Below are 26,206 nucleotides of genomic sequence, written 5' to 3'. Positions count from 1 at the left end.
TTTTTGCCTATAAAATAGTAACAAAACTAGTTTTCACTTGTCATGCTCTAAAAGTAGGTCAATATAGCCTTACGAGGCGGGAGTAAAGCGAGTACTTTAGTCCCTAGGGAGTAAAAGTAACCGATATTTTTTTTTTTAATTTACTTTGAGTGACTTAGATAAACTCAAACAGCCAGTACTTGCAACAAATAAGATTGTGTGTGGACCATTTTCGTGACGAAAATGTTACGTTCTTTGTCTACGCTACGTGGTCTTAGTTCTATCCTTTTTCCGCATAGAAGGTGGCGCCATTCTATTTTTTCCGATTGTCCGATGCGATTTTGTTATATCTGTGTCTGGTTGGAAAAAATACTTACCGCGAAAACTTTGAAATTGTTGTAGACAGTGGTTGTAGAGCGTAAATGGACCCGTTGCCAAAAAAAAAAATGAAGTTGAGCGTAAATCGTAAACGATTAAAGAAATTGATTATTCTCACAATGTGTGAATAAATTTTAAACTGTATTATAAACCTTGTAAATAGTGTTAAATACTTAAGTATGTTTTATTTAGTGTAAAAAAACAATAGTAAAACATAGTGATTGATTATACGGTGTGGATTTGGCGATCTCTCCGAAACTGTTCATCGCTGCATTGGAGGATGCTTTTATGGTTCTGGGGACGAGGCATTAACTTCACTCACCTTCGATTCGACGACGATATTGTAGTCATGGCTGAGACCATGGAGGACCTCGCTGACCTCAGCAGAGTTACCGACCGAGTTGGCCTCTGAAAATGAACATGTACAAGACGAATGTCATGTCTAGTCTAATGTCCATGTTGTATCAACTCCCGTAATAGTCGGAGGCTCTGCGCTCGAAGTTGCTGACGACTATATATATCTGTGACAAACGGTCCAGTTAGGTAGCTCAGCTCCAACTTCGAGAAAGAGATCACTCGTCGAATCCGACTCGGCTGAGCAGCATTCAGTATTCAGTATTCAGTCATTTATTGCTTTAAAGAATTCCATGCAATACAATATAGTTCAATTCAGAGAATTACACTTATACAAAATTTCAAAAAGTATTCATTCTATTCTAATTTCACTACACATCTTTAGACTTCTCATAAATATTATAAATAATGTCAAAAGAGGTACAATTATAATTTGCAAAATCTTTGGACTACCAGAAAATACAATAATGTATGTATGCAATTAAAAATTCAATTCAATTCAATGAAGTACGGTTGAATCAAGTATAGCATAGATGAGTTACATATAGACGAAGCAAGCATTTACCATGAATCAGTCAAATATTTTAGCAAAATATTCGTTAAGGGCATAAAATGGTCTTAACTTTAAATAAGATTTCAACTTATTAGAGAATTCTCTCAGGTTTATTGATTTTCTTATGTCAACATCAAGGTGATTATAAACCTTTATTGCTACATAACCTATGCTTTTTTTATATTGTAAAAAGTACGACTCAGGTAGTACGAGATCCAGATTGCGCCGTGTCGGGTATCTTCGGGAGTCGTTTACTGATTTAAATGTGTCTAAGTTTCAAAGTTGGTATATGTATAGGGAAATTACTGTGTAGATGTTGTTTTTGATGAATAAATGTCTATGGGTTTCTGGAAAGTACCCCTCGATCAACCTTATACACTTTTTCTGTATTAATCGATGTACTATTACCCCACACTTCGACTCCATAACGAATTATACTTTCAACGTTAGCATAATATACGGTCTTCAAGGTATGCTCGTCAGCAACTTTTGCCATAGCCTTTAAAGAATAACATGCACTTGCTAGTTTCTTTGTGATACTGTCTATATGATCATGGAATCTAAGGCGTTCGGGGCTTCGCTTTTAGTCCAAATTACTAGTGTTTGGGGTCAAAAGTCTTTGACCACTGTGTGTTGCCAGTGTTGATATACGGATCTGAGAAGTGGGCGCTGGTACGATGGGCCTCATGAGGAAGCTCAAAGTCACTCAGAGGGCTATGAAGAGGGCTATGCTCGGGGTTTTTTGGCGGGATAGAATCAGAAATGATGATATCCGCAACAGAACTAAGGTTACCCGACATAGCCCGAAGAATTGCAAAACTGAAGTGGCAGTGCGCGGGGCACATTGCTCGCTGGACTGATGGCCGATGGGGTCAGAAGGTTCTCGAATGGCAAGATGGAGCAACGACCTGGTTAAAATCGCGGGATCGCGGTGGATGCGGAAAGCACAAGACCGGTCTGAGTGGAGAGCCTTGGGGGTGGCCTATGTCCAGCAGTGGACGTCTTTCGGCTGACATGATAATGATTATGGAGATGATGACAATTAAAGTATTCCCTAGGAATCCGTCGCCAAAATGGCAAAATGTTTCACCATGTCCATCTGTCTGTCCGTCTGTCCGCGGCTTAGCTGCTACCAGTGCTAGAAGCTGTAATTTTGCATGGATAGGTGTAGCAATTATGCCGACAGTGATAAAATAAAATAAAACAGGAAAACATTTTTTGGGGTACCTACTTAAATACCTCCCATAAACGTAAAGTGGGAATAACGCAATAATTTCAAAAATATGAAAATTTATCAGTTGATCCAGAACCGGGAATCCCGGTACCGGTCCTATTCCAGAACCGGGAAGCTAAATTTTTGGAACCGGTCCCGGTACTGCATGCCCTAGTTGCAACCCCCCCAAATAAAACACTCGACCTTAATGTGCTTGTCATGAATCCCGTGGTCGGTAAATGAGTCATTGCCCGTACAAATTTTCTTGTCATGAAGCCCTAGGTCCGTAAATGAGTTTGTTACTGCATGGTGTGCGAGCAGCAGCGCCTGCAGGAGCGCGGCGCGCGCACGTCGGGCACATGCTGCGGAGGGGGAGGGTAGGGTGGCCGGGAGCTGGCGCTGCCAAGAGCGTAGTCAGCGGTATCGGCAATTTTAAAAAAAAATATCAGTGCTTCTTTTATAAATATACAATTTCACTCGCAAATGTGATGAAAGCATTGTATGTCGGACGGGCGGTACTAGAACTACGAACATCGACCCATTAAAGCCCTCAGTCTTCGACTTCGGGCTTCTAATAGACTCTCGATCGTAATTCCTGATTTACCGCCCTTAAGATACAATGTACTATTTACGCACTGCAAATGTCAGGAATTAAAATATAAAAAAAAAATCACTGGTATTATCTAATGGCCAACAGCCATTCTATTTTATTTAATTAATTATTGTTAAATCGACTTTGTACGTTAATTAAAATTGTATATAACTTAACATAACAGACAATAAATTAATTTTACAGTTATTATTACATTTGAATATTTTAATTTTGAACATGAAACTACCGAGACTCATTTTTTTCACTTTTTTTTATTTATTTTAACAATATTTAATTTGGCTATATGATCTAAAGTTCCCCGGTCCATTCTATTGTTGTAATAGAAAAAAAAACGGCCAAGAGCGTGTCGGACACGCCCAAAATAGGGTTCCGTAGCCATTACGAAAAAATAAGTAATATTAATAAGTACTATTTCGTATTTTATACGGAATCTTCCAAGTTTAGGTATATTTTATACCTTAGGCTGCTTACTCTTAAACTACTAATAATTCTCAAGCAAACTTAATCGTTATAGTTTTCCTTGAAAGTTTGATATACTTACTACCATTCTGAATTTTTTCAAATTTTTCCTCCCACCGGTTTATATTTTAGAGGGGGGGGGGATTTTAAAATTTGCACTTTTCGAATTTCGTTTTAGCAACCCGCTAATGATTTTAAAAGAACTATCCAACGATACCCCACACTACAAGGTTGGATGAGAAAAAAAAATCACCCCCACTTTTTCACCCCAAATTTTTCTTTGAAATTTTTATTGTACCATTTGTCGGCATAGTTTATATACATACTCGTGCAAAATTACAGCTTTCTAGCATTGATAGTCCCTGAGCACAGCCGCGGTTGGACGGACAGACAGACAGACAGACAGACAGACATGGCGAAACTAAAAGGGTTCCGTTTTTGCCATTTTGGCTCCGGAACCCTAAAAAACGTTTCAAAATAGCGGGAATTTGTTTTGTTTTTGCATTGCACGGAGTTCTCGAAAGTTGAAAGAAATAAAAGTTAATCACTAGGTATTTATACGACTTTTTTACCTGTGGGAATGTGTGACTTTGGCGAATTAAGTCATGCAGAAATATTGACGCCGCCAGAAATAAAACAGGCGGCAATGGATGGAAGTGAGTATTAATTTGCTACCTTTAAAATCGAAAAATTAATTTATTGTCCGTTATGTAAGTATTCATTACTTAATAATTGTTTATGTTTGAGCTCATAAAAAAAGTAATGTATGCAACTATTCATAATCAGCCATTGAGAAACATGGGTAATTGCGTATCTGCATGAGGCGAAGCCAAATGTCATAAACTCGTACTAGAGTCTCATGGCCCATATTAAGGTAGAGTTGCATAAAATACTATTTCATCACACTTGCTCGTCAATGACGTTATTCCATGCCTGTATACTAAAAGACAATGGCCTCAATTGTTCCCGCGGGAATTATGGATTTACATAGTTTTCCTCCCCAAGGGAGTTATGACTTTAGTTTTGAAAAGTTAGTAGGTAGGTCATTTCAGACTAAATAGGTTTCAAGTCAGCCAATGTTTTATTTACATCTTTAAAACTTAGATATAAGTAACCTAATTTTACACCATTAAAATTTGCCACGCTTCATGAAACTTCGTTACTTTTATATTTTATATTTATATCAAATTGTTTTGCAATAATTTTAGTAAATATTTTTTTAGTCCGTTGGAATAATCTGGCCGTAAGACCTTTCGAATTCTAAACTTAATACGGTTCTTAGTATTATCTATGGTAGACGACTCGAAAAGTGTCAATAAGGGGAGCTACCACGAAATTCGAAAATCGAAGTTCATATCGTTTTCCTAACGCTAATATTATTTAATACGAGTGTGAGAGGGACGGTACGATACGAACTTCGATTTTCGAATTATGTAGTAGCCCCCTGTGTTGGCGGGTAGCCAATAGCCATATTTGATTCAGTTGTTTTCTTAGCGTGTTGCTTCTGCTGAGCTGTAAAGTGTTTAGACACAAAATAATTTAATTTTTTGCATTTTTTTCGTCGCAATGTGATGAACATCGTTGTGTATCACGGGCCGTAAGAGAATTATAAACTCGGATCATTTAAATCCCTCCGCCTCCGGCGTCGGGCTTCTAATAGACTCTCGTTAGTAATCCCCTTCTTAAGCCCCTTAATGCACAATGTACTATTGTTTTACCAGTAATAATTGGCAGGCCACATTGTCAAGTTAATTAAGTTTCTAATAATTTTTATCAACTCCTGGCGAACAGACTTTATTACAGTATGTACTTTTGATTGTGAAATAAAATAGCTATAAAATATATGAAATACTGAATGTGTTTCTTTAAGTTTCAAAAAATTATTTCATAGAAACGAGTTTTTTTACCTATTGACAAATAACATATAAGGATAAAGACTCTTTAAACGTCAAAAGAAGCACCTGGTGCTTTAATAATGGCACATGGCAGGTTTACATAGGAGAGTATGCCTTAATTAATGTGTACCAAATGCTTCCGTCATTCTGTTATTGTGCTTGATCTTTATTATAAACAAACTAGTTGAAAGAACCAGTAAAGTGCATGCATGAGTCCAACTCGCACCTAACCGGTTTTGTTAACCGAGTTTTCCGTACAAATTTGTTGGTATGTGAAAATATGCGATACAAATGGCCCCAACTATAAAAATCCCTGCTACAAAGCAAAATGTTTCCCATGTGGGGACATTTCATATTAGTTTGTTAGGACTCCCTTTAGCTTTTCTTTAAAATCGTGGCAACGGCAATACACATGCTGCTTCTAACCCTTTGGATGTAGAGGTAGTTATAGGTTCCTAAAAATTATAAGTAGGAGTCATGTATTGCTCACAACCTACGGCATACAATTGTGCTTATAATTTATAACAGGAGTTCCCAATTTTTCATTACTGTGACTTTAGATTAGAGTTCGTAATTGTTTCTCAACACATTAATAACAGAAAGTAGACATAATATCTAGCTCTAGCTACACATTCAGAGACTTATCAGTACCTGCTGTCTCGCGACGCCTTGCGACTTTGTGATGCACATTTTGGGAACTCCTGATTTATAATATAACTATTGTATGTACACCAATACAAACTTATTCTATAAGCCTGTTTCTGTTGGTTTTCCAGGACAAGTATGTATTCCAAAAGAGTGCAACTGACTGCACAAGTAACACTTGATACTGAAGTGGTACATAATAAAAATTAACAAGCTGCACCCAGGGCCAAATTAAATAATTTGTCTTAAGAACATCAAAATAGTTGGCTTCAATGTCACTTTCTACAGCCTTCCAAGGCTTCCCTTGCATTGTGCCTACTGCAGCTAGAATCATAACCAAGAATGTTGGTGCAAATATGAATTGATCAACAAAAACTTTTTTGATAGCCACAGTCTTGCCCTGTGTTCCTATATACCTCTGAAGTAATCCATACCACATCCGTAATGCTGGCCCCTGAAAAAAAAAAATAAACAAATTCAAAGTATTATATTTCCAATGTTTTAATTTTATATTTTGCTACCTACTTTGTTTACAATCTGAATAAAAAAAAACAACCAAACCACTACCTCCTCCTTTTTTAGGGTTTTGTAGACAAATGACAAAAATCTAACCCTTACACATAGTTTGTATATAACTTTAGACATAGTGGCAAGTTACTCAAAAACTACAAGACATAATACTGACGAAATTTGGAGTATAGATGGATTTGTAGTAATGACCGCTACTTAGTTTGGGTGTTTAATAACAAAAACAAATATTTTTAGGGGGTGGCACTGCATAAATGTAACAGAAACTGTAAAATTATTAATTATTGCCTTAAAACTGCACTTCTCAACAATGATAACATAACAGCTATGTAGATATGCACATTTGATGGTAAACTTTTACACATAATTTTTTTAAACCACTTTCCAATTAACCTGTCCTCTCCCAGAGGCACAAATTTGTGCCCAAATTCCTTTGATTCTGTTATCCTGGGAGATGACAGATTAATTGAGAACAGCTGGACTGATTTGATTTTTGGAGCCCTACACTGAGCATGGTCCATCATACACTTGAAAAAATTTAGGAAGTTGGTTAAAAACAAACTACAATACAGATACCTATGTATGTCTGTCCCTAGTAGAGTTGCCTGGTCCTCAAACGTAAGCCGGTCAGACCATAGCCAGTTCGGCCGGACTTTTGGGCAAAAGGCCAGACGCCCCAATTATGAAGGACTAGCTTATGCCCGCGGCTTCGAATGTGTGAAAAATATTTTTTATTTTTTTCATTAATAATGGTAGCCTATGTACTTCCCAGAGTTATAAACTCCAATATACCAAATTCCATCAGAATCGGTTCAGTGGTTAAGGCGTGAAGAAGTAACAGGCAGGCAGACTGACAGATAAACAGACAGACAGTTACTTTTGCATTTATAACATTAAGTAGGGGTTTTGTGTCTTAGTATATATGACAAAAATATTGTATGTACCAACCTAATGTCTATGGTTATTATCATTTTTATTTTTATAAACTTATAGTCACTGATCAGTTGAAAATAGCCTAACAAAAGATGGACAGGCCAGACACCTTTTAATTTGGCCGGCCAACCATTAAAAAATCCTAAGTCTGGCTTTATCCGGATGCCTGGCAACCCTGTCCCTACTAGTAGATTGATATCTGCAATTTCTGTTGCTGTGTTCATGAAACATTCATTTGTTAAAAGATTACTACCTATAAAATATGATTAAAAAAAAAATTGAAACAACTGCTTTGAGTGTATAGTTGCAATAAATGTATATAATTAATTATATTCTAGTTGTTTCCAGGATTGATTTAATAACCTCAATATAGTACAGTTTTGAGTTGTTTACTTATTATACAAAAATAAAAAGACAAATATAATTCGTCAGTGGGTTCTTAAATAAATATATTCATTTGGTGCTGGGCACTATTGATAAAATATTTATTACTTATTATTAGTCCATATTTAATGTAATGTATTACAGTGTTCAACTACCTACGCAAACAAGGAGTGTTATATTTTGGTTTGGTGCGTCAATACTATTTCCACATTTCACACAAAAAAGACTGAAATACATACCCCAACAAAAAGACCTATGGATGAAAACTGGATGGTCCTCTTGTAGTCTAAATTCTTCCACGAAGTTTTTTCAATCAATGTCTGTGATATAATATCACCGGTGCCCATCAAAGCTCCGCTTTGAATAGCTTGCATTAAGTACGGTCGCCGAGATAAAGCATTCTGATAAATTTTAAACAATCCGCGGATCTTCATTTTGAACACCACCACGCTCATGTTAAATATGTTGACGCTCAGTTTATATACATTATACGTATATTGTATTTATGCCCATACATTTAATTTATTGTGAAATTGGAGTATAATAGGTACTTTATGAAAAGAAACCGCTTACTTAGAAGAGAAAACTAATACATTCTTTCGTATGCGGCACATAATGAGAAAAGAAAGAAATTGAAGTAACAAACAGCAGGGCTACTACGAATCTCAAAAATCGAAGTTCGTATCGTACCGTCCTGCTGATGCTTATATTATTTAACACGAGAGTGAGAGGGACGGTACGATACAAATGAACTTCAATTTTCGTAGTAGCCCTGCTGCAGGGCTACTACGAAACTAAACTCGAAGTTCGTGTCGTGCGGTGTGCGGTCCCTCTTGTTATTATATATATTTTAATTAGGCTGTGAACGGTGCGGTACATTCGCGTCTCATATAAACCTTTAACAGGTTTATGTAGCGCGTCTTAGCAATAAGTTAATAAATAAATATAAATATAAGTACTTTTTGTAAACACTTTATATTGTAAAATAAGGAAATAAATAAAAAAAAGAATCTAATTAATACGAGAGCGAGAGGGACGGTACGACACGAAACTCGAAACTCTAAGTTCGTGCCGTGCGGTCCCTCTGACACTTACACTGTTTAATACGAGAGCGAGAGGGACGGTACGATACGAACTTCGAGTTTCGAGTTTCATAGTAGCCCTACAGGGAGGCTACTACGAAATTTCTAAATCGAAGTTCGTCTCGTACTGTTTCTCTCACCTATTAAATAATATTAGCGTCAGCGGGACAGTCGGCAAGATGCGGGTGACACTCTTTCCCGGCCCGGATAATACCGGGATGGAAATACCGACCCTGTTTTTCGTGTACACGCCTATAGAAGCTCCTGCAGGGCTACTACAAAACTCGAAACTCGAAGTTCGTGTCGTGCGGTCCCTTTGACACTTATACTATTTAATACGAGAGCGAGAGGGACGGCACGATACGAACTTCGAGTTTCGAGTTTCCTAGTAGCCCTGCTGCATTAATTATTATTTCACTTCTGATGCTCGTAAAGTTCCTGTTTATGCTGGATCTAGGCGACACAAAATTACTTAATGTTCTAGTGCATAAAGTAAAATCTTCGTCTAAGAGCATGGAAGGTAATCAGGTGTCAATAGCCACAAACAAAAGATTTTATCTATATTTTTAATATTTTTAAATTTAAAACCACTAATCAATCAAATAAATAAATAAAAGTAAAGAAAACTTATTATATTGCAATGCATGAAAAATAAAAGGTACCTAGTAAGTGAACAACTGTTCCCACTGTTGCTATTTATTTAAGTTCCTCTCAATCGAAGTGAAAAGCAGCAGGGCTACTACGAAACTCCAAACTCGAAGTTCGTATGGTACAGTCCCTCTCGCTCTTGTATTAAATAGTATAGGTGCCAGAGGGACCGCACGACACGAACTTCGAGTTTCGTAGTAGCCCTGCTGTGTAAAACTCGAGCATTAAACCCGTTTTCCCCTCGACGTGTCTATCCACCCTAGCCGTACCGGCTCGGGTGGCTTTAAGAACGTCTCGCGTAAAATGGCTCGTTTTATGCTCTCGTTGTACAATCTACTATTTGTTTCTTACCATTTTTTCCATTTTTACATTTTACGTAGTATAGCTAGCTATCTCTAACTAAAGCGTGTCACACACTACGCAGATACGATAATATACGAGACGATACATTCAGTCTAAATCCTTTAAACTGAGTGAGTACTGTTTTCGTGTTATCTCTTCTAGATTTACTCGCGTACAGCGGGGCTCTCACATCAATCTGTATCTATCTGGAGATAACATACTATACCATATTTATATCGGCAGATATTATACACAGATCAATTTATATACGCAGATAATATCTTTGCCATATATTTCGATATATGTCGGTGCCCAAAGATAAAATATAAGTTATCTGCGCTGTGTGTGTTAGCTCATTGAATTGTATAGGGAGCGATATTGACAGATATGCGTTCAGATATAGCAGGGCTACTCCGAAACTCGAAACTCGAAGTTCGTGTCGTGCGGCCCCTCTCGCTCTCGTATTAAATAGTATAAGTGTCAGAGGGACCGCTCGACACGAACTTCGAGTTTCGAGTTTTGGAGTAGCCCTGCTGCTTTCGGGCAATATTGCGAACGAAAATAAAAGATTAATAGATTCAACTCCCAAATTCAAGTAGACATTACAACATAGAAGCAATAACACATACTTCAGGAAAGTCCACTCATCTAGACAATAAAATAGAAAAAAAAATAAGATTTTTTTCTTGGAATCTTTTTGTATTTTATATTTCAATTCCATATTTTTTACTTTTACGGTCATCCGTAAAATCTAAATTGAAAATACTAACTGAAATATAGATGCACAGAAAAACCAGAAAAAATGCCGGAAAGAACGTGCCGCGTGCTATACCTCGAGGACCCTGGGTAGCTGCTTAGTGTGTGACACGCTTTAGTAGTCTGTGACTTTTTTGTTATCTGTATCGTATTTTCTTGGCATGCTGCCTGCGCTGCTTTGCTTTCAGCTGTCTGTCTGTTCTGTCCATTCTGCAACCATTCTGTCTGTTGTATAATCTTTGTATAATCTGTAGCGCAGGAAAACTGATATTGGGTTGGGGCTAATTTTTATATCTACTTGATAAACTGTTTTGTGCAGGAAAACGAAGATTGGCTTGGATTGGGACTAATTTAAACAACTAGAAAAGTGTGTTGTAGAAATTGTGATTTCTATATTACTTTCATTGGATAACATAAAATTAATCTTGTAATCGGTGGTCATCTAATTCTGGCAATGGATAAAAGGAAGCTATCAACAGCCGGAGACAGTCTCTATCAAATACTTCAAGTACCTAAGACTGCAACAGCAGACGATGTCAAGAAAAGTTACCGGAAGTTGGCGTTGAAATACCATCCGGATAAAAATCCGAACAATCCAGATGCGTCGGAGAAGTTCAAAGAAGTTAATCGTGCACATACGATACTTAGTGACGCCACGAAGAGAAACATCTATGACAACTATGGGTCGCTGGGATTGTACATCGCGGAGCAGTTTGGCGAGGAGAATGTCAATGCGTATTTCGTAGTGACGAGCACCTGGTGCAAGGCGCTTTTCATCGTGTGCGGCATCCTGACTGGCTGCTACTTCTGCTGCTGCCTGTGCTGCTGCTGCAACTGCTGCTGCGGCAAGTGCAAGCCGCGCCCGCCGGAGGAGTCGGGCGACTACCACACGCTCGAGCGCGACGACTCGGATGGCGTGGCAGCCGTGACCGTGCAGCCCGGCGGCGAGGGCCGCCCGTCCGGCGAGCAGGCGCCGCCCATCGCCATGCCCGCGCCACCGCCCGCCGCGCCCGCTGCCTCCGCGCCCGCGCCCGCGCCTCTTGGCGTCTCCGAGAACACCGGCCTCAACACAGGTGGGGTCAATTATGGAATTTCACATTAACATAATTAATACAGCATATTCATTAAATTGCAACGATCTCTCCATTCCTTGTTGCCACAACATCAATTTTTTATTAGCATCATGGTATGATATTTAAGATGATGATTCACTTCAGAAGTATCACTCATGATATTGCAGTATTTATAAAGCAATTTCTTTAGCATTTTGTTGATAGGTAGTATTTTGGAAATATTATGTGAAGTGTTAAAAGTCATAGCTTTCTGATGATTAGTATAGCTCTTGAATATTGGAACTAATTGAAGGCATTTATTGAACTTAATACTGAATATGAAATAAATTTGTAAAATATTAAAATGACCATCCATAATCATTCATAAAAGTCATGTTTTGAGATGTTAGTCTGTAAATTATTTTTACAAGAGCTATTTGATAGTTTATAAGACATCAAAGACCCCATCTATAAGTTTATCATATAAAATATTTTCATTATCAAAGTACTCAACATCCTGGATACCTTATCATCATAGTGATTCATATTCTCAGAGCTTGTTCTTAGAATAAAAGGTTGTACTTTAGGTACAAGTCATATGAGCATAAAATTGTGTTGTAAACTGACAAAAGACACTTAGAAGGTGTATGGGGGTGCGGTTAATGTACTACCACATGTTTCTCAACCTCGAATGTATGACATAATGTACAATCTCAATTATCAGGTTGTGCATTATAATACACCCATACTATACAAATGCTCCCCATGTTATTTGCCTTAAAATCATAAATGAAGGTTGTATGTTATGTTAAATCTGAATGTACAATTACAGGTCACACATTAACCGCACCTGGTGTATGGCTTAATATTTACAATTAATTTAGCTTCTGCTAAGCTTAACATACTTTTTTGCCCACGTAAACCCAATCCACTTTTGCAATCCTTAGAATTATGTAAACTATAGCAATGCAGTTCTTTGGAGAAGACAGATAGAGAGAGAGGTGAATGTTAATAATTATTGCTGCAGCCTGCAGCTGCCAATTAAGATGTTTATTTAAAATTGTCTAGTCAAAGGCAAAATCTATCAACAGCTAATGACAACATGGACATTTACAAGCTATATGGAAAGGTTTGCCATTGACTGTATCTACTGTGTGAGCTAACAACCTAATGTAATAATAATTAAGGTGGTTTTGTCACCAAGTAATTTGAATGAGCTGCTGTCAAGTGCTTGAAGTGATGAGTATCAAAATTATTTTGCTCTGACCACCATATGAACTTAAAGCAAAAAGATATTGCAATTATTTTTTTGACAGACCAGTCTGTCTCAAATTGCAGTATCACACACAACATGCTACCCCCTCATAGTCAAAATACCACAAACGGGACTTATCACGCTATTATTACACAAGTAATATTTACCTCGAAGTTTCGGCAACGTTACAGTTGCCGTGGTCATGAGTAGACTGAAGTGTGGGGTGTCAAGTCTGCCTAACAGCGCGAGTTCTTCGAACTACCCGCACTTGATCACTAATAGTGCCGGCACTCGTATCACGAACTACCCGCACTTGGTCACTTTTATTAGTCACCCTATCACACCGACACACATGACACAACACTAACAACGTCCGATCGTCCCTCCGAACATTCATCCCGACGCCGACACTTATTATAACAGGATTCCACGAAGATGAAAGCTTATACCCATCGTCCCAGTTGAAATAAAAATGACGTTCCGTGGACAGAAATTGCCGAACAAGACAGGAGTTGCCGAAACGTTGAGGTAAATATTACTTGTGTAATAATACCGTGATAAGTCCCGTTTGTGGTATTTTGACTATGAGTGAGAATCACGAAAGTTTAAAACGTTATATGCTACCCCCTGTTTGAATTTTACCACAAGTATAAAGTACCTACTGTTTGCCAATCTATTATAAGAATATAGGTAGTGCAATACATACTATGTAGTGCTATTTTATTGCGATTGCTTTGTTTGTAAAAAGGCTCAGTACATTGGCATTAGGTACAGTCGAGTTCATAAACATGTGAATGTGAGCAAAAATTTGATCAGAAATATCTGTACGAAACTGTTGTTAACGGGTAGAAGTGTGTTCAGATATTTTTGATGAAATTTTTGCTCACAAGTTTATGAACTCAACTGTACAGGTATAACTTTAATATTATGTTAATAGCATTGAAATTTTTTTACTGTGTTGCTATGAAAATTGAAGTCAATCATTGAACAGCTACAGTGTTTGTTTAATTGATAATTTTGGGTGTTGAGTAATAGGGTTGTAGCATAATTAATTAAAAACAATAACAGTTTTTTTTAATGGTCTCATGCAGGTATGCAAAAGTATGCGATTTTTTATATTATTTGATGGCATAATTAATTTATCAACTGTACAAAGTTTTTTTTAAATTTATTTATTGCAACACTGTATAAATATCCGATGCCCTCTTCAGTAAATACTTGCTTGGCGGTCTTTAATAAAACATCAATATTTTGTGCAATAATTTTGTGTGACTTCTGACTAATGGGACATATATTTACATAGATTTAGTAACATTTTAATAGTTTGCAGGTTTACATAGCTCACTTGACAGGAATGTGATAAATACAAAACCATCTTGTGCCTGCCTAGCAGCCATATTCAAACCGAAAAAGAAAACAAATCTTTCATATCAACAATTTTATTTATTATTATTCCTAGCTTTTTTTCTCCATACTAGGAGTCCCCAAGGGTAAGTCTCCTCCATCTTTTTCCATTTTTCCTTCGCAATATTCATCCATTCTTTTCCTGCTATTTTTATGTGGTCATCAATCCATCTTTTCCTCTGCGTTCCAACATTTTATTCCTACTGGGCCAGGCCATTTTGTTGTTGCATACCCCGCCGATCTCCGTTTTTGTGTCTAGTTATTTGGCATTGCATCTGTTATCTTTGTTTTCTTGCGAATATCTGTTTCTAGTTTTCTGAATTCTTCTCAGTCTTGAATGCTTCTTTCAATTGCATGCTGACAGGATACAACGACAAGTTTGGGAGAATTTTCCGATACAGTGATTTGTTTGCAAAAAATACCCCCCCCCCCCCCCCGCTCCACTAAAACCTGGTAATAAATATATAAAATTAAACAAAACTATAGTGGCTAAGTTTCTTGAGAATTATTAGTAGTTTAAGAGTAAATAGCAGCCTAAAGTATACCTAAACTTGGAGATACCGTACCAAAAAACAGAATTCTTACTAAGTATATTACTTGTCTTTTTCCGTAATGGCTACGGAACCTTAATTTTTGTTTTGCATGAACATTATGTAAGTTTCCTTTTATAATAAAGTCTTTCTTTTTTCACTGCTGGGCAAAAAATCTCACTGTTCTATCTATGGCACAATTTGTATTTTTAGCATCCCCTGCCATTCCTTTATTTTATAGTCATTGTCAACATTAGCCCAAATTAGGGCAAATAATATTCTAACGGTCAGACCCGTAGCTCATTTTTTTAATGTGATTTGCCACTATATTTTACAATTTAATAATTATGTAATTTTCATGTCGCTCTAAAGCTGAGCGTCCACTTCATCAGAATCGAGCCGTACGGAGCGGACGGATATGTTGCTTTGTACCTCGTGTGTTCATAAGATTTGAGACGATTTTTGATAGGCCAGTAAAAAAATTGCATTGGCAGCGTGATAAAAACCTTTTAAAATTTTAAGTTTAGAACGTTAGCGATTAGAAAAAAATAAATTCGAATATTATTTTTCATTCTTTGTTGAAAAGGCGGGCACAAAAGGTTTGCGCTCAACAGTTGATTTCCCTACATAAAGCTGAAAAAAAAACCGAGATTTTGAGGCATGGCGTTTTGGAGCCAGTCGTAATTTTGTTTACTACACAATACACATTGAAAAGGTACAGGGAGACATGTGCTCTCGATGGCCGTTCGAGAAGTGGCCGTCGTCGCTCGTGTAGAAGTGAACGTCGTGCAGCTAACATCAAGTTGTTCAGGGAACGGCTTCGCCGAAATCCCCGTAGGACTCAAAAGAAGATGGCTCTACACACCAATATTTCCAGAATATCGGTGAACCGGATATTGATATATGATCTACATGCAAGGACCTACAGTCGAAGAAAAGCCCACTACTTAAACGATCGTTTAACAGACAGTTGCTAAACAGGCACGGTCCATAAAGATGTTGCTTACCGCCCAAAAAATCTTCCCCGTCGAAGAAAAGTTTAATCGACTAAACGATAAAGCTTATGCCAAATGCTCAAAAGAGGTCTCACCTTCTATGCGAAATATTCAGTAAACTCATCCATCACCCAGCTAGTTTGTGGTGTGGTGGGGGGTTTCGTACGAAGGTGCAACGGAGTTGCATTTTGCCAACAAGGTGTTAAGGTGAAGGCACAAGATTACCAGGCTGACATTTTGAAAAGTGTTGTGAAACCCCTATCAAAAACCCTTTTAATAATAAAGACTGGACTTTCCAACAAAATTCCGCTCCTTCACACAAGGCGAAGTCAACACAAACGTGGCTAAAGGACATACCAGGTTTCATCAGTACGGAAGAATGACCATCATCAAGTTCAGACTTGAACCCGCTGGACTACTCACTGTGGACTGAATCGGAGCTGAAGGCTTGTCGCAAATCTGGAGGTTCAAGCGGGCCCTGTGTAGGGAAGCGAAGCGTATTCCGCTGGAAAAGATGCGTGTCGCTATTGACGAATGGCCCACACGATTGAAGGCCAGTGTTCAGCACAATGGTGGCCATTTTGAATAATTTATATTTTATTTCTTAAATAGAAAAATATAAATATTTTGTATTCGCATTTCGCAATTACAAACAACACAAAATAAAAACAAGTATTAAGTACGTACGTTTTTACGTTATATAATGGTTTTTCTACTGCCTTAATTTCGTTTAAATAGTTTTCGAGAAAAAGATTTCTTCATTCGTCTCACAACTTTGAACATACGAGGGTTGCCTTTTAAGTTGTGTCGTTTGGAAAAACTAAAGACAATTTAAGAGTTAAATGGTATTTATTGTTTTTCAAAGTAATCACCGTGATATGTAATACACTTTTTCATTCGATCGAACCAGTTTTCAAAACATTTATTCCAGTCCGAAGTCGGGGTCTGCAAAATGGCAGTTTTGTATGCCTCAACCGCTTCTTCAGGCGTCCGGTACAGTTTACCACGAAGTCGTTGCTTGATTTATGGAAAAGTGAAGAAATCATTAGGGTTTAAGTCTGGACTGTACGGCGGGTGTTCCAGATTTTCGACGTTTTGCTTTTTTAAAAACGCAATCTATTATGTGTCATTGCTGTTATAAATAAATTATTTTCTTTCTTTCTTCTTTCAATTGTCTGCCGGGCGGTGTGCGAGCTCGCATTATCGCGGTGCAGTACTATACGACGTCTTGGGTTATTTTTTCGGAATTTGCCGATAACTTCAGGTAAACAAACAGTGGTATACCAGGCAGCATTAACTGCTTTACGTTCTTCGAGCACGATGTTGGCAACGTGGCCATAGTGACATCACACAGTAAACGTCATAAGTGACATCGCATTAATTGACAAGGAAAGTCGTAATGACTTTTCCTTGGAAAAGGTTCCATGGTGGCCCATGAATTAAATTCCTTGACTGTAAGATAGATTTTTATAGTACTGCGTGCACTGGATCGGCATTTCTGCTCCATAGAAATCTATACAAAGCAACGAATCCGTCCGCTCCGTACGGTGCGTAGGTACGCTCCGATTGCGATGCAGTGGACGCGCACCTATTCCCGTTACAAAATTCTCGCCCTAATTATCAATATTATCATCAAGTTATTTTTCAGTATTTGAAATCCTAACACAATTTTTAAGTGCTAGTTTAAGTTTTTATTTTTAACTTGTCCATTACTTTGCTCAATACATTGTGCATGTTTTATTTGCGAATGATGAATTTACCAATCTATTAGTTAATGAGCTACACTAGCTTTTCTGCTACCACCCATACATCAGCTAAAAGCTTATTGTTGCTCAATGATACCTATGTATTTTACAGAAAATGTTGAACGAGTAGAAACATTCCAGGACAGACATCATTCTGTTCATTCATAAAAAGTATTAAATTTTTTAACCCAGTCAGGTACTTATCAATAACTTCCAATTCAATTATTTCTTTTTGAAATCTATTTCTTCATGTCTACACATGTAGTTCGGTTATCTACCTAATTATGTCCTATCTTATCCGTTTGCGCTTACAGGCTACAGCATTATCTATGTGAACTAATTTTTTTTGGTAGATTTAGGATTGATACAAATCAGTTGATAGGTACATATACAGTGACGACCAAACATAAGTTCTGATGCATGTATTGTATTCAATTTACATTTATATTACCTTTTATTTACTTCATAATATGTGAGTACATGTAGTAATATGTATGGGAGGATAGGTGTCGCATTGTTTATGTATTTAAGCTTGGTTTAAGCTCGGTGCCGGTGTGCACTCGACACTGTTCAAGTGATATTAAAACAGATCATATTAAAAACCGAAACGCAAAAACGAATATAAGAATTAGAATTTCTACCTACGACAACCCGGCTGGCTGCTTAAAAATATTCCTAGAAGACCACAGCATGGCCAATATGGCCATTCAGCATGTGCTGATTTTGAACAGAAAAATCACTTTTTAATATAATGGAACCCCAATCGATTTTGTTCCTCGAGACTAACTATGTTAAGGTTTTTTTTTCGTTTACAAGCTTTATTTAAAAAACTTCACATGGTAGGTAGGTAAATAAGTATATCGTTCGTTGTTTGTCTTCTTCAAATTTGGAAGCGAATTTTGACCCAGTTCCCGCGGTCGGATTGACTTGAAATTTGGTACGTGTATATGTAGAGCTCCGATGGTTAGAGAGCGGATTTAAAGTAGCTATTACAAGTTTAATATGGATATGACTAGTGCGATTGGTTAGATAGATAGATAGATTTATTTATTAGATGTTGTTTATTGGTCTTACAGTTATCTTATTGCTTACCTACTTACAATACGTGAGCTCTTAGAAAAATCTTCGGGTTTCGGGGGAAATCGGAAGGATTCGTGTAGTAGAAAATGACAATTGTCTTTTTGAGTTAGTAGCAATCCATCACGTGAAGAGTGCACTCGTTGTGTTTTCATTGATTTATATTGAGCAGTTAAAATCACCACTTACTTATTTATTTAGTTTGTTATTTTTCGGAAATTGATTCCATGGGGAGTCAACTTAAACAGGGTATTTCTGTTAATAGCATTTCACGGGAAATTGTTTATAATGTATATAAATATTTTGTAAAGCAGCTGAAAGTTTCAAGAAAAGTGTTGATCGTAAGACCGAGTTATAGAAGCAACGGGGATTTCGAAAAGTACATTAAAAATATATTAAACGAAAGCAGACAAAAAAAATCATCAATTCATTCATTCAATTCAATCAAATCCGAAGGTTTTTTTAAGAGCTCACGGAGTGCACCGCAATGCAATCTTAATAAAGATAATTAAATTCAATAATTGTTGTTCTTGTAATAAACTATATGTAAAGAAAAATATTTTATTCTCTGCTCAAACATAATAGATCCTATTTATTACGCATCTTTTTGTACAGTTATTATGAAAAATAAATACTTACTTGTACTAGTCGTATCCATATTCTTGAAATCAACCTTGCTTGTTTTGACGACCAGATGGCCTAGTGGTTAGAGAACCTGACTACGAAGCTTGAGGTCCCGGGTTCGATTCCCGTGTCGGGGCAGATATTTGTATGAAAAATACGAATGTTTGTTCTCGGGTCTTGGGTGTTTAATATGTATTGAAGTATGTATCTATATCTATATAAGTATATTTATCCGTTGCTTAGTACCCATTACACAAGCTTTGCTAAGCTTACTTTAGGACCAGGCGCGGCGCACTCCGCGATATAGGTGCGATTCTGTAAGTATCAAAATACCCCACGCCGCGTGGGTTAACTTACTAGGGCTATGAGCACCGCCCGGCATGGACGCTCGCAGTTTCGGTCGAACTAGTCGCACCGGGTAACGCATCGTGTAGCTGTGTGATTTTCGTAAGGATATCTATCATGAAATAGCGTGGTGTTTCGATTTTTGGGATGAGGAGTAGGTATATATTTAAATTGTACAGTTTGAGCGCTGAAACAGTACGTACATGTATAGTCACACTAAACAATATGGAAACTACATAATGTTATCTGAACATGAATTTTAATTTTTTGGGTATTCATGAAAATTTCATTAATTGCAACACTAAAATTCTTACTATTTTCTATTCTGTACATAACATTACACTAACCAACCTAATTCTGTTCGAAACCATATTAAGTGCGAGTGCGACAAAAGAACAGATTGGTAATTCGCGATTTACCAATGCCCACTGCGGGTGTACAAAACCTTTGAGGCAGCCGACGACGCATTCTGCAGACCTTGTACAATTATCCATTTTGTGACCGTCGGAGATCGTAGGCGCGTCAATTTAAAAATGCTAGAAAACTAAGCATTTGTCCGAATTTACTTTTAAGTTATTATATGAGTATTTTTTTTTATTGATTTACAACCCTATCCTAAACCAAAACATGGTGCTGAATAATAAACGACCTTCGCGCAGCAATAGAGTTTAATGTTGCTTGGTGGTGCGCGGTGATTTTGCTTAAAAAAATTACGTAGGCATATAAAATGGCGGCTTTCGTCAACATCAAAAGAGGAACCTTCTGTACTTGTACTATTACTTATTCTGTGGACTAGGTCAATTGGTGTGCTACTTCAAATCCGCTCTACCGATGATAAATCAAGTCACTTAACAAGAAAGCTTATGGTAGGTATAAGATTTTCTAGCATAGTATAAACTTATATCTAAGTAGACTAACCTTTGAAGACAGTCCATGCTAAAAATTGAAAATTATAACTAGCTTTTTCCCGCGAATCCGTCTGCGTAGAATTTACTTACTTATTTGGTTCCAAAAAGCTTAATCGACATAAAATCTGTTTCAACATTCTGATAGTTCCTGATATTTTATGTGGTAGGTATATCTGTATCACAGAATCACAGACATCTGTCACATAAAATAGGTACCTACCGGAAAGTTATCGAAAAATGGTGAAATAGTATCTATTTATATTCGGTTTAAGTGAATCAATATAACTAACTCACTGAGTACCTGAGTAGTGGTCTTCTACGAAATATTTTTAACGCAACATCGGCGGCTTAGCTACCATTGAGATAAATAGATTAGTTAAACTAGTGATTGTTTATTGCTTGTTTAGGCTGGGACGAATGCGAACGAAAGCCATTTCTCGTGCTACGATAACTAACCTAAATCACTTTTTACTTCAAGAGTCTGCTTATTTATTAATTTTATTATACTACGTACCATCAGCCAAATAAGTGGTCTATCAATTTTTAAACAAGTTCCTATCAAATGAATATGTCGCTAAAGTCGAACTTTCAAGTTGACAGACACGTCTATTGGCATTATTATTTTATATCATGCAAACGATTATCAACTTTAGGGTGGTAGCTAGGTGGTACTGGTAGACTACATATTTGGAGTTTTGCAGTTTTGATATTTGATCTTAATTAATTTTGTAACCTAGATTTAAGTCAAATTTTTGCATGCCTACTGTTAGAGGGCAGCTAGCACTATTGACACTTTTATAAGTTAATACCTTATAAGAAATTCCAACATCGTATTTATCCACATAGTGCTAAAGCAAATAAATAAATATTTCATTTCATTTCATTTCATTTCATTTGGCTGATGGTACATGATAGTTTTGTATTTTTATACGAATAATGGAAATTAAAAGAATTTGGATGTATAGTTGGATACAGTTCGTGATTAAATTAAATACATTTGTACACTTCACTAAATATTTTAGCGTCCCTCTCTCTCTCTGTCTGGTGTAGGTAGTCAGTTTATACAAGGCATGTGGATTAAGACAGGTGGTTTAACGCCCCACCGGCCGGTGTGATCTTAAATTAGTCTCAAATTACTAGATACTTTGTTTCCTTTACACTTTATTGATTAAGTCAACTGTGTGATACTTGTTTTATGTAGCGAAGACACAGCTGAATAGCTATATGCACTATGTTATGTAGTTGTTATATTTCTTGGGACCTCTATTACTAGCCCTTTGTTACTAGTGTACACGTAAGCTGCTAAATATAGTAGTGTCGCGTCGTGGATAGAGACTGACAATTATTTGCCTTACATTAAGTGTGTCAAATATACAACTGGCTCCTATCCTCGTTGCGCCAATGCTTTGTGGTTTACCTGTAACTGCATAGATTGTTAATGACCAAATTCGAAACTTATAATGTAATTAAATAATTAAATAGAAGTTATCAACTGGTTTGGTTAGTAAGCTAGAAAACGGCATTGTTATGAAGTTATCATTATCATGTCAATTCTGTTTCTGACTTAGATAAGCAAGTAAGTATTTGGATTTACGTTAGATTTTCAGATGCGTAATATGATGTATTCTTTTTTGTCGACTTATAAATAATTAAGATTAATTCTAGTTTGGTAAGGCATTACATTTATTATTTAAAACGAAAGGACATTGTTAATGATGATCACTGTGCTGTGTTATGATGTATTATAACAAAGGTCTCCATAACTAGCTAATGGTACTACGTTTTAGTCACAATCGCGTCAAAGTAATTCCTACGTTCACGTTTCACTACGCTGTTATAAATTTAAATCTCTTGAAATATTGATATGATAGTCCAATTGTTTAAATTTTGTGTGAAGTTGAATCTAAATAATATTAATCTTGAAGCGTGTCTGCTTGTATCGCCTAATTGTTACAGTTGTTCTTTCGTGTTGCAACGGAGAAAAGCTGTTTCAAATGGGTTTTAATTGTATTTGCTTATTAGTAGCTATTAATAATATCTAGGTACCTAAAATAATACAATTGTTCGCGTAATACGACTGAAAATATACGACATAGCTGCATTCTGTGGTCATTGGGAGCTGGCTACTGTTATTAAATAAAGTATTTAACATTGTGTACTAGTCATCGACTATATTAAAATAGTAGGTACCTAATAAGGTTTCTTAAATGTAATTAACGTACTTGGATTCAATAAATAACTGCATTACGGAACACATCTCTTATCATTGAACATTTATATTGCCCTTTGATTTTATTCTTTTATGTTGGCCTATTTTTCTTTTCATTAACATCCGTGTTTTCGTTATAATTAAATAATCATAACCGTTAAAATTTTTCTTATTTTCAGGAAGCAGTATTCCAAAGTACACGTGAAGTACGTATTCTCGGCTAGTCTAACGTATATATTAAGAGTAACGAAGAAATAAATTAGCCATCATTTCGCACTGTTGCTAAATATATTTGAGCCTAAAATATTTACTGTAAGTTATATTTTTTAAGTTTGTACACTTCAAATAAAATATTTTTTGATTTTTATACCTTACTTTCATCACTGTGACTACTTTTTGTTTTACGTTGCTTGAAATATACAAATGTCCAAAATTAACTTGGCTCTTATTGGCTATTAATATATTGTTAATTTTGTCTAGGCACAGAGTCCCATCAGGCATTGAATTAACGCATTCTAATGGAGTTCTAATATAATGACGATGTAAGTTAATTGTATACTCCAACTTCACATTAAAAACAGAATACTAAATTTTTTCATGTGCTACGTAAATTGTCGTAACATAAATGCTTACCTAATAATATTGAGGGACGTCCATGTTGCTCGTAACTCCTTAGTGTATTGTTAATGTAGGTAGTTTTACTTTCGTGTCAGTGCGTTAATTTGGGCGGATATGGCTAGGTTAAGGTTAATTGGGAGTTAACAATGTATAATGCTGTGTTTACCACTACTTATCATTGGTCACACCTATACTAGGTATTCAAACACATTTTAATAAGTATTATATTATTCTTATTTTAATTTTAAGCTGCGGTATGGGTTTAATTATAGGTAATTGTCTTTTGTCAACTCATGGGGAATCTGTTCTCGAGTTCTAGTAGCTTGCACCAATTTTGCTTAATATAAGACTTTGACCGTTTGAGTAACGATATTGTGACGTGAATTTCTAAATTACCTAAATAGAAATAGCCAACTTATTTTAATTAGCATGCCGTGCCATTACCTCATTGGTTTTGAATATTCAACTGAAAAACCATTTTTACAGCATCAAAAGATTGTTCTACGTAAGAGAGTCAAGTTTACTATTATATGTAGTTATTTATTACAGAACATATTATTTATTTTGCTATACTAAAATTAACGACCTACTCATTTGTAAGAAAAATTAGAATTCCATATTTTGTCCAACTACTTCTAGTTCAATGATACTTGTAAATTTTAGTAGGCAAAATTATTAATTATTTAAAATTATTTGATTTTACAGATGAGTGCGTCTGAGATAGCCATTCCATCCTTCACGTTCTGAAGTGATAGTTATAGAAGCAATTATTAATAGCTTGTTTTATAATGATGTGCACATTATTAAGTGGCACCTTATATCTAACTTTCTTCGTGACAGGTTATTATAATTATTAATATTCGTAAAATACGACGTATAGTACATAACATAACAGACAATTTATATATTACTTACACAGTTATAATTATTATGCACTACTTAGAACGCCCGAATACCACGAAATTTATTGTGTGGCTGTGAATACTCTTAGCCATGTTGTACGTATGCGTATTTTCTTATAATTCTAATTAGTGTTGAGTTGACTAACTTATGTTGTTGCGATGTCTAGGTCACGCTTGTCACTCCCCGTTAACATACATAATAATAACATCCGCTTGCTAGTTATGATGTTGCTAACTTCGTAGTTTGTAAGAATTGTATGTCTAGTTAAGCCGACACCTTAACCACCTGTAACCAATGTATATCCTCGTATATTCTACGATTATTTTAAAAATCAATAAATAAATCACATAAAATTTCAGTCCAATAATGATTTGATTCCTATATTTATTTTAAGTTGGATTAGGCCATAAACATCAATACCGAAAACATATAATACTTAATTTACTTAAGAGTAATAAATATTTAGAACATGTACCGGTGTACCATGTTTTCCATGAAAAATACGTAATTATTAATGACTACCTGATACTGTTACGAAAATGCGATTAAAAATAGATAGTACTTTTTCTTTGAAAATAATTAGGTACTTAGGTATACATAGTGATTCCTTTAACTTATTTATTCAATTTCATTATAAGTTATGTTATGACCTATCAGAGATAATGAGAACATGCATTCATCTGACTCATTATTATGAATCAAGTGCTTTTCTGAAAACTTCATGTTTCGGTAGGAACAGGAAGGCTTACTATATCATGCCTCGACTCATTTTGTTCTCAACAGATGTTTAAATAATCATCGATCAAGTGTAAGTACTTCGTTTTCGTTATGATTATGAATGATCCAATGTTTAAACATGCCGTACGGGTCTTTGTTTCCGAATTCGACATTCGGCTTGATGATAAATAACAATCTCTTCAGAATTCACTCTGTCTTAGTTCGGAGACACGGTTGCGCGTATTTCTATAATATCGACTTGAATAATATGTATGGTATATCGTTAATATTTTTAAGTTATTTGTTACTGGAAGTGGTTCCGTGTCCACATTACAAAAGCGGGCCTGCGCTAGACGTGGAAGCGTTGGTCGGCACCTGGCTCACTGTCTACACTCAACCAAAGAGCGTGAATTGTTTCAGTTTGCAAATTAGAGCTACTACAGAGTTGGTAAGATGCTTTTCCCTAAATAACGACAACATTTTATTAATATTGGCCTGTGAAATGCATGTCTACGATGTGTATTTATATTCAGAGATCAAGTAGACATTTTCGATTAAAAAAATATACTGAGCGACGCAAAATTTGGCCCATTCTACATAAAATTACCTATTAAATACTGCATAAATTTCATATAATCACCACTTCAATCTATAAGAGAAGACAAAAATTTTAAGTGGCTCATCTCGGCAATGAATAATTTTTCAATTCTTAAAAACTATATGTTAGTTTGATTAATTCGAGTTAACACTTGATAGATGGGCGTGCCTTCAATCAATTTTCAACTTTGACGTCATTCATATAAAGCCATTTTTAGTATACCGCTACCCACGTTTACAGATTATGTAAAAACTATTTTATTTGTATGACCTCAAAGTTGAAAATTGACTGAAGGCACACCCATCTGTCAAGTGTTAACTCCAAGTAATCGTACTGTAAGTACATGATCAGACGAGTAACATAATACCAACTCAATAAAACTTCGTGCTAGGTGCATGTGCATTGTATTCGTGGTTAATTGACACCGGAGCGTCTTTGTCAGTTCAGTACCGTCAGTACTAAAT

General features: G+C 36.1%; 2 protein-coding genes across 2 annotated transcripts; one reads left to right on the top strand and one right to left on the bottom strand.

Annotated features, from left to right (window-relative positions):
- Positions 1 to 3,154: 3,154 nt before the first annotated feature.
- On the bottom strand, positions 3,155 to 8,587 carry Mpv17 (Mitochondrial inner membrane protein MPV17). The gene is made up of 2 exons (XM_074087228.1): positions 8,174 to 8,587; positions 3,155 to 6,543 (listed from the first exon to the last, which is right to left on the bottom strand). Exons 1-2 carry the CDS (start codon positions 8,387 to 8,389, stop codon positions 6,187 to 6,189), a joined length of 573 nt encoding a protein of 190 aa, XP_073943329.1. The 5' UTR covers positions 8,390 to 8,587; the 3' UTR covers positions 3,155 to 6,186.
- A 2,344-nt stretch (positions 8,588 to 10,931) lies between these two features.
- Csp (Cysteine string protein) lies at positions 10,932 to 24,785 on the top strand. Its single transcript, XM_074087391.1, has 2 exons — positions 10,932 to 11,835; positions 23,086 to 24,785. The coding sequence occupies exons 1-2, from the start codon at positions 11,217 to 11,219 to the stop codon at positions 23,109 to 23,111; spliced, it is 645 nt and encodes a 214-aa protein (XP_073943492.1). The 5' UTR covers positions 10,932 to 11,216; the 3' UTR covers positions 23,112 to 24,785.
- The last annotated feature ends 1,421 nt before the right edge of the window (positions 24,786 to 26,206 follow it).

The sequence above is a fragment of the Choristoneura fumiferana genome, chromosome Z (assembly GCF_025370935.1).
Source record: "Choristoneura fumiferana chromosome Z, NRCan_CFum_1, whole genome shotgun sequence".
Taxonomy (NCBI): domain Eukaryota; kingdom Metazoa; phylum Arthropoda; class Insecta; order Lepidoptera; family Tortricidae; genus Choristoneura; species Choristoneura fumiferana.
Note: the sequence above shows the minus strand (reverse complement) of the source record. Positions and strands in the feature narration are given on the sequence as shown.

What these genes read in the sequence shown, in the direction of transcription:
- Mpv17 (XM_074087228.1), bottom strand. Translation starts at nt 8,389, where the DNA reads ATGAGCGTGGTGGTGTTCAAAATGAAGATCCGCGGATTGTTTAAAATT. An exon ending in CCATAGGTCTTTTTGTTGGG is followed by an intron (nt 6,544 to 8,173) that starts GTATGTATTTCA and finishes TTTTTTTTTCAG; the next exon opens with GGGCCAGCATTACGGATGTG.
- Csp (XM_074087391.1), top strand. Translation starts at nt 11,217, where the DNA reads ATGGATAAAAGGAAGCTATCAACAGCCGGAGACAGTCTCTATCAAATA. An exon ending in GAACACCGGCCTCAACACAG is followed by an intron (nt 11,836 to 23,085) that starts GTGGGGTCAATT and finishes TCTTATTTTCAG; the next exon opens with GAAGCAGTATTCCAAAGTAC.